The sequence below is a fragment of the Microchirus variegatus genome, assembly GCF_963457635.1.
Source record: "Microchirus variegatus genome assembly, chromosome: 5".
In the NCBI taxonomy this organism is placed as follows: Eukaryota; Metazoa; Chordata; class Actinopteri; order Pleuronectiformes; family Soleidae; genus Microchirus; species Microchirus variegatus.
In genome coordinates, this window is record NC_139806.1 from 24,698,890 (window position 1) to 24,711,810 (window position 12,921).

The 12,921-nt window shown below is 42.0% G+C and overlaps 1 protein-coding gene across 2 annotated transcripts in view; it reads left to right on the forward strand.

The window, feature by feature from the left end:
* Nucleotides 1–11,861, forward strand: part of LOC310927153 (fibroblast growth factor 13-like) — a gene marked incomplete at its 5' end in the record, with an annotated part of 28,435 nt that extends 16,574 nt beyond the window's left edge. Inside the window, 5 exons of one of the 2 annotated variants that reach the window (XM_083889436.1) lie at nt 2,740–2,941; nt 3,404–3,514; nt 7,452–7,555; nt 9,222–9,420; nt 11,561–11,861. In XM_083889436.1, the coding sequence (XP_083745562.1) occupies nt 2,740–2,941; nt 3,404–3,514; nt 7,452–7,555; nt 9,222–9,420; nt 11,561–11,700 (756 nt within the window). In that variant the 3' untranslated portion in view covers nt 11,701–11,861. Of the gene's footprint in view, nt 1–2,739; nt 2,942–3,403; nt 3,515–7,451; nt 7,556–9,221; nt 9,421–11,560 lie in introns of those variants that run through there. The other variant, XM_083889437.1, reaches the window with a different exon arrangement.
* Between the last annotated feature and the right edge of the window lie 1,060 nt (nt 11,862–12,921).

Here is a 12,921-nt window from a genome sequence, read left to right on the forward strand (position 1 = left end):
ATGTAGTAACTGTTTTTGGCCACATTCTTACATTTTATGGCACCTTTAACATATGGTTTATAACTGGAACTGATTGGATTCTACGTTTTAGTATTTCCAGTCATTTTTCTCAGTGCTGGGTTTACACTCAAGAATCTGGTGGTACGATATGATTAGGATACTAACCATAAATCTGCTCTTATTGTAAAAATAATGGTATTATATTTATATATATACAGGTGTAATGGTAAATTCAGTTTCTCTGTCTCAGAGCTACATTTGCCCAACACCAATACCCACCCAGTACAGAATACCAGGTCCTTTGTGTATAGTGTATTGTATATTGTGTATTGTGTCAAGCCTGCACCTTCCTGCCACACCAGCAGGGAGCCAGCTCCCAGATGCCTACAGTAGACAAAGAGGTGTGAAAGCACCGTCTGAGTCTTTGTCTATTGGAGGAATGCGAAGGGATCTTTTCTCAAGCAAGGATCACTCCTGTGAAGATTGACCTTTTCCTTGCAACGAAAATAAAACCTTGTCGGTCGGCAGAAGTTCTCTATTTCATTCTTCACCAGCAGCAGAGAAATTTACACAACAACAGGTAATATATATATATATATATACACAAAAACAGAGGTGTAAAGTAACGAAATACATTAATTCAAGTTACTGTATTGAATACTTTTTTTGTGTAAAATCAGGATTTTGTGCTTTACTTGAGTACATATTGACTCAAGTATTGTACTTAGTTACTTTATAAATCCTATCCGTTACTGAGTAAAAAGTTCAGCACAATGAAGATCTACAGGGGGAAAATAAACACCAGAACCAGACGAATGATGATGTGATTAGCACCAGCATTCGTGCAAAAGTGACATAATATCCTGTGTCGCGCCGGGCGCGTGAGCTCCAAAATAGTTTTGGATAGATTTCTGACCCCTTGTCATATTTCTACTACCCTCACACCCCACACAAAGTAACTAAGTAACTTTTACTTAAAGTACATTTCAAATGATCTACTTTTTACTTCTACTTGAGTACATTTTCAGATGACTACTTTTACTTCTACTGGAGATATATTTCCTCAAAGTATTGGTACTTTTACTTGAGAACAATATTTTAGTTCTTTTTCCACCTCTGCACAACAATATACAGTTTTCTTTGTCTAGTCAAATTGCCAAAATCTTTATTCCAACTAGTGATCAGAGGCTTAAAGGGATACTTCACCGATTTGAATGTGGCTTTGTATTGCTAGAATAGCAGTAGTATTTTTTAGAAAATGTGCTTCCCTCCCTCAGTTTTTCCCTGACTTGTAAAAAAATATTTTTTCCCTTATCCAAATGTGCCCTACTGTGAGTCAAATGACGCGTTTTGCATCACAGTAGGGCACATTTTGAAAATGGAAAACAGATTTTTTTACAACTCAGTGAAAAACTGATGGAGGGAAGCACATTTTCTAAAAAATACTACTGCTATTCTAGCAATACAAAGCCACATTCAAATCGGTGAAGTATCCCTTTAAATACACAAACACAAACCCACTGTCAAGAATATTTACATATTGTTACAATAAAGCATCATGCCATGAAATGCTATATTTCAGTTTTCCTGAGTTATCACAGTGATGACTTCGGCCTCAGGTGAAATCATCTCCAACTCAAACTGGACTCGTGCAAAAGAAAGAAAGAAAGACACTCCTCCCTCCACCTCTACTATCCAATTTAATCCAAATTATTCCTCCTCTCTCGTTAATTTTCCCCTCCCTCTCAATCCCTCTAACCCCCGCATCCGCCTGTCAATCACGCGCCCTATCACGCATCACAATCCAGTCTCACATGTAAATATCAAGCCACGTGGGGTTCACGGCTACAGGTGCCTGTTGTGAAAGAAGTCATCTCACCCTCCCCAAAAAAAAAACTCAGCCATCCTCCACACGCACACACATACGCGCGCGCGCACGCACGCACGCACACACGTCCTCCTCTCGTCTTCCTCGGGGCGGGCAGGGCTGCAGCAGTTTTATGAACGGCACGGCTGCATCATGATCCTCTGCTCCACACTGATCCAGCTCCGAGCCGCCGCCACCGTTTCATTGACAAACATCCCAGCTGCTGCATTTCTGTCACGGAGCGCGTCGAGGAGCAACAGCAGCAGCAACATCATCACCGGGGGAGCGGTGCAGAGCATCAGCAGCAGCATCAGCAGCAGCAGTTGCAGTGATGATCATCATGAGCAGCAGCAACAACAATAACCGCCTGTGTGCTTCATAAGCTGTTGATTGAGTGGCTGTTGCCACTTGGACTTGGACTTGGATTTGGATTTGGATCCTGCACGCACACCCTCTCTCTTTTCTTTTTTTTCTCCCCTTCTGTCCACGCTCTTCACAAGACGCACCAGAGCGTGGAACACACAGCATCTGTCGCTCAGATCCCGTGGGGGGTGAGGAGGAGGAGGAGGAGGAGGAGGACGAGGATGATGATGTGAGGCGGCGTCGTTATCGCTGCATGGCACTGGATTTGTTTGAGCGACTTCCATGACGCGCAAGGACGCACCGATGGAGGATTCTGGACTCCTTTTGAAACCACGGTTATCTGCGGGGCTGCAGCGGCCGGTGTGTGATGAGAACTGAGCAGTGTGTGGCGTAGACCCCCCTCTCCTCTCCTCTCCTCTCCCCGCACACCCCCCCAAAAATCGCCTCATCAGCGAACTCTCTCCCTCCGAGCGGGACGCACAGCCTTGTTTCACTCCACCGAGGGGAAGATGTCCCGGGCCGCGGCCATCGCCAGCTCCCTGATCCGCCAGAAGCGGCAGGCGAGGGAGCGGGAGAAGGCGAACGCGTGCCGCGGCAGCAGCAGCCCGAGCAACAGCAAAGGCGCAAACGACAAGCCGAGCAAGCTGAACGTTTTCTCGCGCGTCAAATTGTTTGGATCGAGGAAGAAACGGAAGAGAAGGCGACCACCAGGTCTGTGGGTGCGGGGGCCAGGAAGGTCCATGGGTTATACCATCTTCTCCATCACCACCACCATCATCATCATCACCACATTTCCTCTGGTCCCTCATCACTTCATAATCCATCACCCTGAGGACATTCTCCCTCACTGGCTCCACACTTAATCCTGTTGCACCACAAAGGTGACATGTGAATAACTTTGTCCTGCAGCAAAGTGCTGTAGCAGCATGTTTGTGTGGAGCTGCTCCAACCATCTGTCACTTATGATGTGATTTGTATGTGCGCCACCATGTGCAGGGGTCAGACACTGATCATTGGGCTCTGAAGGCCCTGGCTGATTGGAAATATAAACAGCTTCTCCTCCTGTGACACTTCCTGCTCCCTGCAGACTGCTGGATTATATGAAACATGTGACAGTAATAAGGAATGCGTGCAGCTAACGTGTGTGTGTGCATGTGTGTCTCTTCCTGTCAGAGCCCCAGTTAAAGGGCATAGTGACCAGGCTCTCCAGTCGCCAGGGCTTCCAGCTGCAGATGCAGCCCGACGGCACCATCGATGGAACCAAGGACGAGGACAGCACTTATGGTAAGAATTCCCCCCGCGACAGCGACAGGACATTTCATTTTCTCCAATCTCAACTTGTGTCGAAGCCAATAGTGATCATTGATTCATGTGCTATATATTTTTTATTAATTGTTCCAACCATAAAATGTATCACAGTGAAACCTTCACATTGATTTTTGTTTTAATCTGGCCAGTGGTTCCAACTCACAGATGTTAAATATAATACATGCACTGCAGCCACTTTATTAGGTACAAAGGACAATAACTTAAGAGGCACTCATTGTGGTACTTTGTCGTATTACATGCGTGAATTACTGATCATTTTGAATCAGTCTGCTCGTGACCTCTGGCATCAGTAGTGCGCACACGGAGCTGCTGCTCACTGGATTATTTCCTCCTGTTTTTTTGGGACTATTCTCTGTATAAGCTCTACAGACGGTCGTATTTGGAAATCCCAGTGGATCAGCAGTTTCTGAAATACTCAGACCAAGAACCGTGGCACATTGAATGTCACTGGAATCTCCCTCCATGTCATTGTGATGCTTAGTTTGAACATCAACAGGTCGTCCTGTGACCTTGACTATTTTCCTATTTGATATTTTAGTCAACTCATCAAAACAAAAAAACAATGAAGTGACAGTGAATGGAATTATAGCACAACAACCACAGAGAAAATCTCTGCACAATTACATCAAAATAAGAATAAGAATATCTTGCTCCAGCCCTGAAGGTAATTGACAGAAATGCATTTAACTGGCTTTGTTTACCTTGGATTTTTTTCAAGCTGTGGGATTATATGACGATTTAACAGCTCAGTCTGAGATCTTCACAGCTCATTAAGTGAGATACAAATACGAAACAAATATCACTTGGAAGAAGAGATTAAAACCATTGCTGTTCATTTTCAAACCACATTCTTTCTCAGAGTGTTTTTACTGAAGCCAAACACTGAATATTGACAGATCTGGCAAGGTCTGATTTAGATATTTACTGGAATTAAGTTGGTTTTAAGCCAAATCTGTTCCTTATGTGAGAAGGAGGTTATGACTTAGATTTGATCTTTTTCTTGATCAAAAGATTTGTATTAAATAATCTGTGCATGTAGATTATGGTTCATGACAGAAATTATTACAATTTGGTGGTGATTCGTATCCATATTCACGTGTACTATACACGATGTTATCAGGCTTAAAAGCACTCACGACAAGTTAATCCTGGTGATTTTCTATTATAGTGTTAATCACGAATGATAAAAAAACATCAATATTTCATATATTTCACCAGCACACAGTGCTTGCGATCCGTTTCTACACGCTACTATGGGGAGCTGCTTCTTTCCTGATGACATCTTATTCATTGATTCATCATCTATTATCCTATTAACCCTTTAAAACCTAAGCCTTAAAATATCCATCTGGACTTCTGTTTTGCTTATTTTAACCAGAAAACGTCCTGTGAGGAAGTCCTTTTGCCCATTTTTCCAGAATAACTTCCAACATCTAGTGTATTAACAATTTAGAATGAAGGAAAAACAAGTTTTATTGAGAAAAAACCCCAGTATTTTGTCCAGATTTTATGTGATAAATTTGAAATATGAACTGTATAAAACATATTTAAAATAACATTTGTTTGAGTCGTTGTCTCAATGTGCAAAAACAGCACAAAGACGCCGATTCGAAGGCTTCCCGCAGCATCGTAAGTGAAATTACCATAATAACCACCACGTTGGCTTTGGCGTGAAACTTGTTAGCTTTCAGAAACCGCTGGAATTTTTCCGATACACTCTTAGAAATAATGGTTCCAAAAGGGTTCTTCTACAAGGGCTGAGGTTCTACCTGGAACCATTTGCTTCTGAAAAACCCTTTCCCGGAGAAAGGGTTTTTCAAGGGTTCTTGGTAACACTAATGGTTCCAGTAAGAACCATTTTGATCCAGAGAACCCTTTAAAACCCCTTTCCTGAATAAAGGGTTTTAAAAGGGTTCCAGGTGGAACCTTTATAAAAAGGTTCTACCTTGAGCCAAAAAGGGTTCTAAGGGTGCTAAGTAGAACAATATAAGGTTCTTCAGCTTGTTCTCATAGGAGACCCTTTTTGGTTCCAGTTTCCATCTGGAACCCTTAGTGTTACAAAGAACCCTTTATTCAGGAAAAGGGTTTTAAAGGGTTTCCTGGATCAAAATGGTTCTTACAAGAACCAAATGAAAATGGTTCTTACTAGAACCATTGGTGTTACCAAGAATCCTTGAAAAACCCTTTCTTCGGGAAAGGGTAGAACCTCATCCCATGTAGAAGAACACTTTTGGAACCATTATTTCTAAGAGTGCACTTTAAAGTATTGTCCATGGAGAGTTACCCTTTTCCCCTACACTCTTAGAAATAAAAGTGCTAAGTAGAACCATATAAGGTTCTTCGGCTAACCGTTTTTGGCTCCAGGTAGAACCTTTTTATAAAGGTTCCACTTGAAACCCTTTTGGAGGGTTCCACCAAGAACCCTTGTTAATCCTTTATTCTGGAAAGGGTTTTTTAAAGGGTTCTCTGGATCAAATGGTTCTTACTGGAACCATTAGTGTTACCAAGAACCCTTGAAAAACCCTTTCTTCGGGAAAGGGTTTTTCAGAAGCAAATGGTTCCAGGTAGAACCTCAGCCCTTGTAGAAGGACCCTTTTGGAACCCTTATTTCTAAGTGTGTAGGATCCCTAAACCCGCGTAAAACCCCGCTGACAATAGAGGAAAGGATGTTTTCCTCTAGTGTAATTACTAAAAATTATGCTTGTTTTTACCCCATGTTGTTGGACACAGCATGGTGTCACTGTTAAATCTCTCCCACTTAAAAACAACAAACAAACACATTAAATGATGAATATCCAATGGTCAAACTGCTGAAATCAGTTGATCTGCACCACCACAATAGTCCTCTGTCTTCACCATCACACACACACAGACTACAGTGTGTGATTGATACAGCTAACTCAGTAGTTGTTGGCTGTGCTGACCATCACTCTCCTTCTCCAGCGCAGTCAGCGTCGCCTGCATCACGCATCCCACGCGAAATTAGCAAAACAAAGACTGGGTTTGAATAGATAATCCACAGAACTGTAGTCATTAAAAAAAGAACACGGATGGCTTAATGAGGACAATTAAAACAAGAGACTGACTCATCAAACTCCCCAGGAATAATGACTCCAGAGCTTTTTGTTGTGCAAACATAAATAATGGTTGTTGTGCCTGTGTTACTGAATGCAAACCACCGAGGGGGAAAACAACAACAAACATCAGAGATTATCTGGGTTTTCTTAAAGTAATATTTGTCCATTAGATTCAGTTTTTATGCACATGTTGTTTCTTTAAATAACAAACTATTGAATATTAAGGAATAAGGCAATTTACATGATATTTATTCATTTTAACCCTTTAAGGTACTTACGTAAGGTACGTAAGAAAAAAGCAAAGGAAAATATTATTTTCTTATGATAACAATAAAGACAAGTGTGGTCAACCAAATGGTTGAGTAGTACCTTAAAGGGTTAAGGTTGAGATAGCCTTGTTTTGTTTGTTTTCTTACACAGAATATGGAAGAGGATTAGCGCCAGGTGTGAATATTTTTTTGAACACAAATTAACGCCTAATTTACAGCCATATCTTTAAAACCTTATATCATTTTGAATTCATAAATTAATCTTTGCCAAAAAATATTATTGGTATATTAATTACAACTTCATAACTCATTTAAAACACACAAATCTGGACTTAAAGTTTGGGGAAATTCTGCAAATTTCATGGGGGGCCCTAAAAATATCTCCTGTGACCCATCTGTGGGTCCCGACCCACTCTTTGAACATCACTGGTTTAGAGTTAAAAGTTCAGTGTTAATATTAAACTGATAACACGTGCATTTGACACTAATTATGTATAAATTGAGAGTAAATGAGAGTGCAACTGAATATTTAACACTTCTCCACAGCTGTGTTCAACCTGATTCCAGTGGGGCTCCGTGTGGTGGCCATCCAGGGTGTCCAGACCAAACTATACCTGGCAATGAACAACGAAGGCTTTCTCTACACCTCTGTAAGTCACCAGTCTGACACACACACACACATCTTAGACTTAAGCTTATCCAATTGCTCAGAAATGAGGGTTTTGTCTCTGTAATCGTACGTTTTGGTCTCCATGAGGATGACTGGTCCTGATAAGGGCTGCCTTTATGCCAGAAAGTACACGTGATACACACACAACTTCAAAGGACATTGCATTGACATTTCTGGAGACTGACGCTTACCTTAACCATATTTACTACGTCTTAAAACACCTTAAAATGGAATCATTTTAAGTTTCTGGGACTATTTTTGTCCCCATAATGTGACTGTGTAAACAGGTCCCCATAACAAAAGGAATACCAGATACAAACACACACACACCAGGTTTTAGAACCAGGTTTTGGTCTCCATGAGGACTACAGAGCCTGACAAGGTCAGAAAAAGGTCCCAAAAAGAGGTGACAAATGCTCTAACCTTCACCATGATTACTAGTTTTCACCTTAAAATGTAGCCATTAAAGGTTTGGAGACTTGATTTTTGTCTCCAGATTTAGGTCCCCACAACATGAGGAGTATAAACACACAGACACACACATCATCGTCATTACATAACGTTTAAAATGGTTTTCTTTGAGTTTAAGTAATGAAACGGTGTCTTTCAGTGTGACCAGTCTCATTACCGTCCTATCGTCTCATCAATACAATCATTCTCCCCGTGTGCCTCCCACGTCCGTCTGCAGATACTGTGGCTCCTCACGATTGATTTGGGATGGTCCTGCAGCCTCCTTTTGTTTATTTCCCCTCAGACTTTCTTCAATAGGAAGATGACTTTGCGTCCATTAACGCAAAGCTCCTGAAATGTTGTTTTCATGCTTTTTTCCCCCTCTCTCATCACCTGGACACACACATATATTTTTCTCTGACAGGTCAGGAGGCTGCGAGTGACCTCAGTGGCTCTTTTTTTTTTTTAAGATATTAATGCTGGGCTTTTGTTGACAAAAACAACAAACACCTGCAGCAGTTTACACATGGATGAAAGAAAAGATGAAAAGAAGAAAAAAAAAAAAAGTAATAAAAGCCACCAACACTATGTGTGAGTGGTCACGTCCAGTCCCGCTGATATCACGCATTTCATCTTCTCATCTGATATTAAATGGAATATTCACAGATTAAAAATCTGACTCACTGATGCTGCGGGAATATCTTTCAAACACCAAAAACCTAATCAAATTTCACACGAGATTAATGGAGTACAAAAAACCCCAGAAATGACTCTTTCTGTATCTATCCGTTTCCCCCGGCAACCTGGGCTCCGTCTCTCTCTCAGTGGGCTGGTTGGTATTCAAGGGAGTAGCTGGTTGCTATGGAGATGCAGGAATAAGGAAATGCAAATGTCAGCTGTCCTAAGTTGGTGCAGTTTGTTCTTGGAGGCGAGAGCGCCCTGGCTGAGATAATGATTCAAAGAGCCGCGAACAGCTGATGGATGGAGACACTGAAGGCGATATGAAGAATGATTTCTTTAATGGAGTCGCCATTACGCACTCGCACCTTCTGCGACACCACCCCCTCCATCACCCCCTCCATCACCCCCTCCACTCCGTGTCCACTTAATCACCTTCTTGTCTCCTTTCCTTTATTATTAGCGCCGATACCCGTCACATCTTCTTCTTCTTCTTCTTCTCCCCCTCTCTCACTCAGGAACATTTCACTCCAGAGTGCAAGTTCAAGGAGTCCGTGTTCGAGAACTACTACGTCACCTACTCGTCCATGCTGTACCGGCAGCAGGCCTCGGGCCGGGCCTGGTACCTGGGGCTCAACAAGGAGGGCGGAATCATGAAGGGCAACCATGTGAAGAAGAACAAGGCTGCTGCACACTTTATACCCAAACCACTCAAAGGTAACATTTACGACACTGATAACCAAGCATTCTATCATGTTAACCTACAAAAACATTATATATGATAATGTGTTGACTTTTAGCCATTTTAACCATTTAAATGCCATTATAAACACGTTAGCTCTCAAACAGACAATATGCATGTATTACATGTACCACATGATATTGAGATTAAATATTGCCAATGACGCTTGTTTCTATACACTCTTAGAAATAAGGGTTCCAAAAGGGTCCTTCTACAAGGGCTAAGGTTCTACCTGGAACCATTTGCTCCAGAAAAACCCTTTCCCGAAAAAAGGGTTTTTCAAGGGTTCTTGGTAACACTAATGGTTCCAGTAAGAACCATTTTGATCCAGAAAACCATTTAAAAGCCCTTTCCTGAATAAAGGGTTTAAAAGGGTTCTTGGTGGAACCCTCGAAAAGGGTTCCAGGTAGAACCTTTACAAAAAGGGTTCTCCTATAAGGACAAGCCGAAGAACCTTATATGATTCTACTTAGCACTTTTATTTCTAAGAGTGTATTATTTAGATGTCTTAGGTAAGGTGTAGCTACTACAGCCAATGCAATATAGATTTTACATACCCTCTTAGAAATAAGGGTTCCAAAAGGGTTCTTCTACAAGGGCTGAGGTTCTACCTGGAACCATTTCTCGAAGAAAGGGTTTTTCAAGGGTTCTAGGTAACACTAATGGTTCCAGTAAGAACCCATTTTATCCAGAGAACCCTTTAAAAGCCCTTTCCTGAATAAAGGGTTTTAAAGGGTTGTTGGTGGAATCCTCCAAAAGGAGGAAAAACCTGGAGCCAAAAAGGGTTCTATGGGTGCTAAGTAGAACGATATAAGGTTCTTCAGCTTGTCCTCATAGGAGAACCCTTTTTGGTTCCAGGTTCCATCTGGAACCCTGAGTGTTACCAAGAAGCCTTTTAAAACCCTTTATTCAGGAAAGGGCTTTTAAAGGGTTCTCACATCAACATCCTTTCCTCTATAGTCATAGGCGTTCCACGCGAGTTTAGGGACCCTACACTCTTAGAAATAAGGGTTCCAAAAGTGTTCTTCTACAAGGGCTGAGGTTCTACCTGGAACCATTTGCTTCTGAAAAACCCTTTAGTGAATAAAGGGTTCTTAGTAACACTAATGGTTCCAGTAAGAACCATTTTGATCCAGAGAACCCTTTAAAACCCCTTTGCTGAATAAAGATTTTAAAAGTATTCCAGGTAGAACCTTTGGTTCTGATTAGCACTTTTATTTCTAAGAGTGTAGCAGGGCTCTGAAACAAAAAGTCAAAATTTTTGAGGAAAAAAAGAGGTTGAAATCACAATATTTATGATGATATTTCACATCATTTCAAAATAAAAGCCCTTCTTATGATATGGAACCATAAATAGATTGCATGATTATGATGCAAAGTGAATATATTCATGAAAACAATACATAAATAACTCATTATAACTTGATATTAAGTGGTGGGCCACATGAAATTGATTGGGGGGGCCACATTTGACAGTTGACATGATTCAAACCGCCAGTTATCTTCATATCAACGTGTATGGATTGATTTAGATCAGCACCAACAGATGAATTAATAATAAAAATCACAGGTTTTTTACTTCATTCTCCATCCATTCAAGCATTGAATGTCTATGAATGAGCTAATGCATGCATTTTTAGGCATTTATCACTCTCTCTTTTTAGTTTGTATTCTCTGTATTTCTTACTTTTTTTTAATGTGTTAACCTCTTTAGTAACCAGTCGGGCTCTACATAACCTCGCCTTGCATTTTTAATGTCTCTGCTGCCATGTTGTGTTTATCTCGTGCGCTCTGGAGTTGTGTTTTGGTGAAAGGTTGTGGTGTGTGTGTGTGTGTGTGTGTGTGGAGATGCTGATCTGCCCTAAGGGGATAAATAAAGTGATCTGTATCATATTTATTTCAAAGTATAAAACATATTTTATTTATTCTTTGTTGGACTGATATGATTCAGGCCTTTTTAATGACTTGAAATCATCAATGTTGCACAGTGAAAGTGGGATCTAAACCCTCGTTATGGACTTGCAGGAGAGCTGAATGTTCTTTGCATAGCAGTACTGACAGTTGACTTCCCAACTCTCTCTCCATGTGTGTGTGTGTGTGTGTGTGTGTTTGCAGTGGCCATGTACAGAGAGCCCTCCCTCCATGACCTGACGGAACTCTCGCGGTCAGGCAGCGGCACGCCGACCAAGAGTCGCAGCGCTTCGGCCCTGCTCAACGGCGGAGGGAAGTCACCGAGCAACAATGACTTATCCTAGCCCCCTACCCCTCACACACACACTCACTCACACACACACACACACACATTTGTGCACACACTTATCTCAGGCGGAGGGAAGACGCCCAACAACAATGACTCCTCACACACACACACACACACATGAATACAGATACAAGCACACATCCACGTACACGCAGATCTCAGGCCGACATGCCCACACCACACATCGGGCGGGTGAGGGTGAGGAGAAGAGAAAAATGGAGGACAAGAACTCGTTGTTCTTCCACTTTTACGGAGCCCACTGTGACCGACTGTGATGTAAATAAAACAAAAAAACAAGGACAATCAAATCCATCTGACTCTGCTGCTCTGGTCTGCAGAGGGAACGGGAACCTGTGAATCTCTTCCCTTAACTACTACTACTACTACAGTACTACTACAGTACTACTACTACTACTACTACTACTACTACTACTACATACCCAGACAGAACAAGGAAGGGAGAGAAAGAGAACAGAAGGATAGAGAGTCAGTCAGTCACACAGTCCTCGAAACTGACTGTTACCGAGAACCAAAGAGTCCAGGTTTTAATGAAATGAGAGGGGAAGGTTACAGAGCAACAAGTGAAGGAGGGAGGGAAGGAAGGGAGGAAGGAAGGGAGGGAGGAAGGGAGGGAGGAAGGGAGGGAGTCTTTATCTATTCTAACGTACGCTATGTTTACACAGAGTTCAAGGGGTTAAGTCATATTTTTTCAAAATGACAAATGTGATCCTTGTACACTTATGAGGACTGATTTGTTTTGCATGTAGGTGCGCCTGTGTGTGTGTGTGTGTGTGTGTGTGTGTGTGTGTGTGTGTGTGTGTGTGAGAGAGAGTGTGTGTGCGCACGCTGGGTTGGGGATTTTACCTTTTTAAGATCTGTTGTATATCAGATAAAAAACCTCCTGAGGGCTTTAGCAGGTTAAAATAAGGTTTACTGTATATGCTTCCATGCTTACTTCTTACAAGCAACGCCGTCCATTATCTTTCCGTTCGCCGTCGTCGTCCCTTGCCGTTTGTTTGTTTGTTGTTGCATGGAAGCTTGTGGACCTCTGCTCAGTAGCAGCATGCCGAGGGTCCTTTTATTTCCCCTCCCCCCTGGTCGTGTGTGTTCCTGACCAAAAGAGAACACTAGTGAGCCAATAGTGTCGTACCACAACACTAGTGATCCAACGTGAGGGTGTTTGAACACGACTGGACCAATAGGATTGCACCAGAAC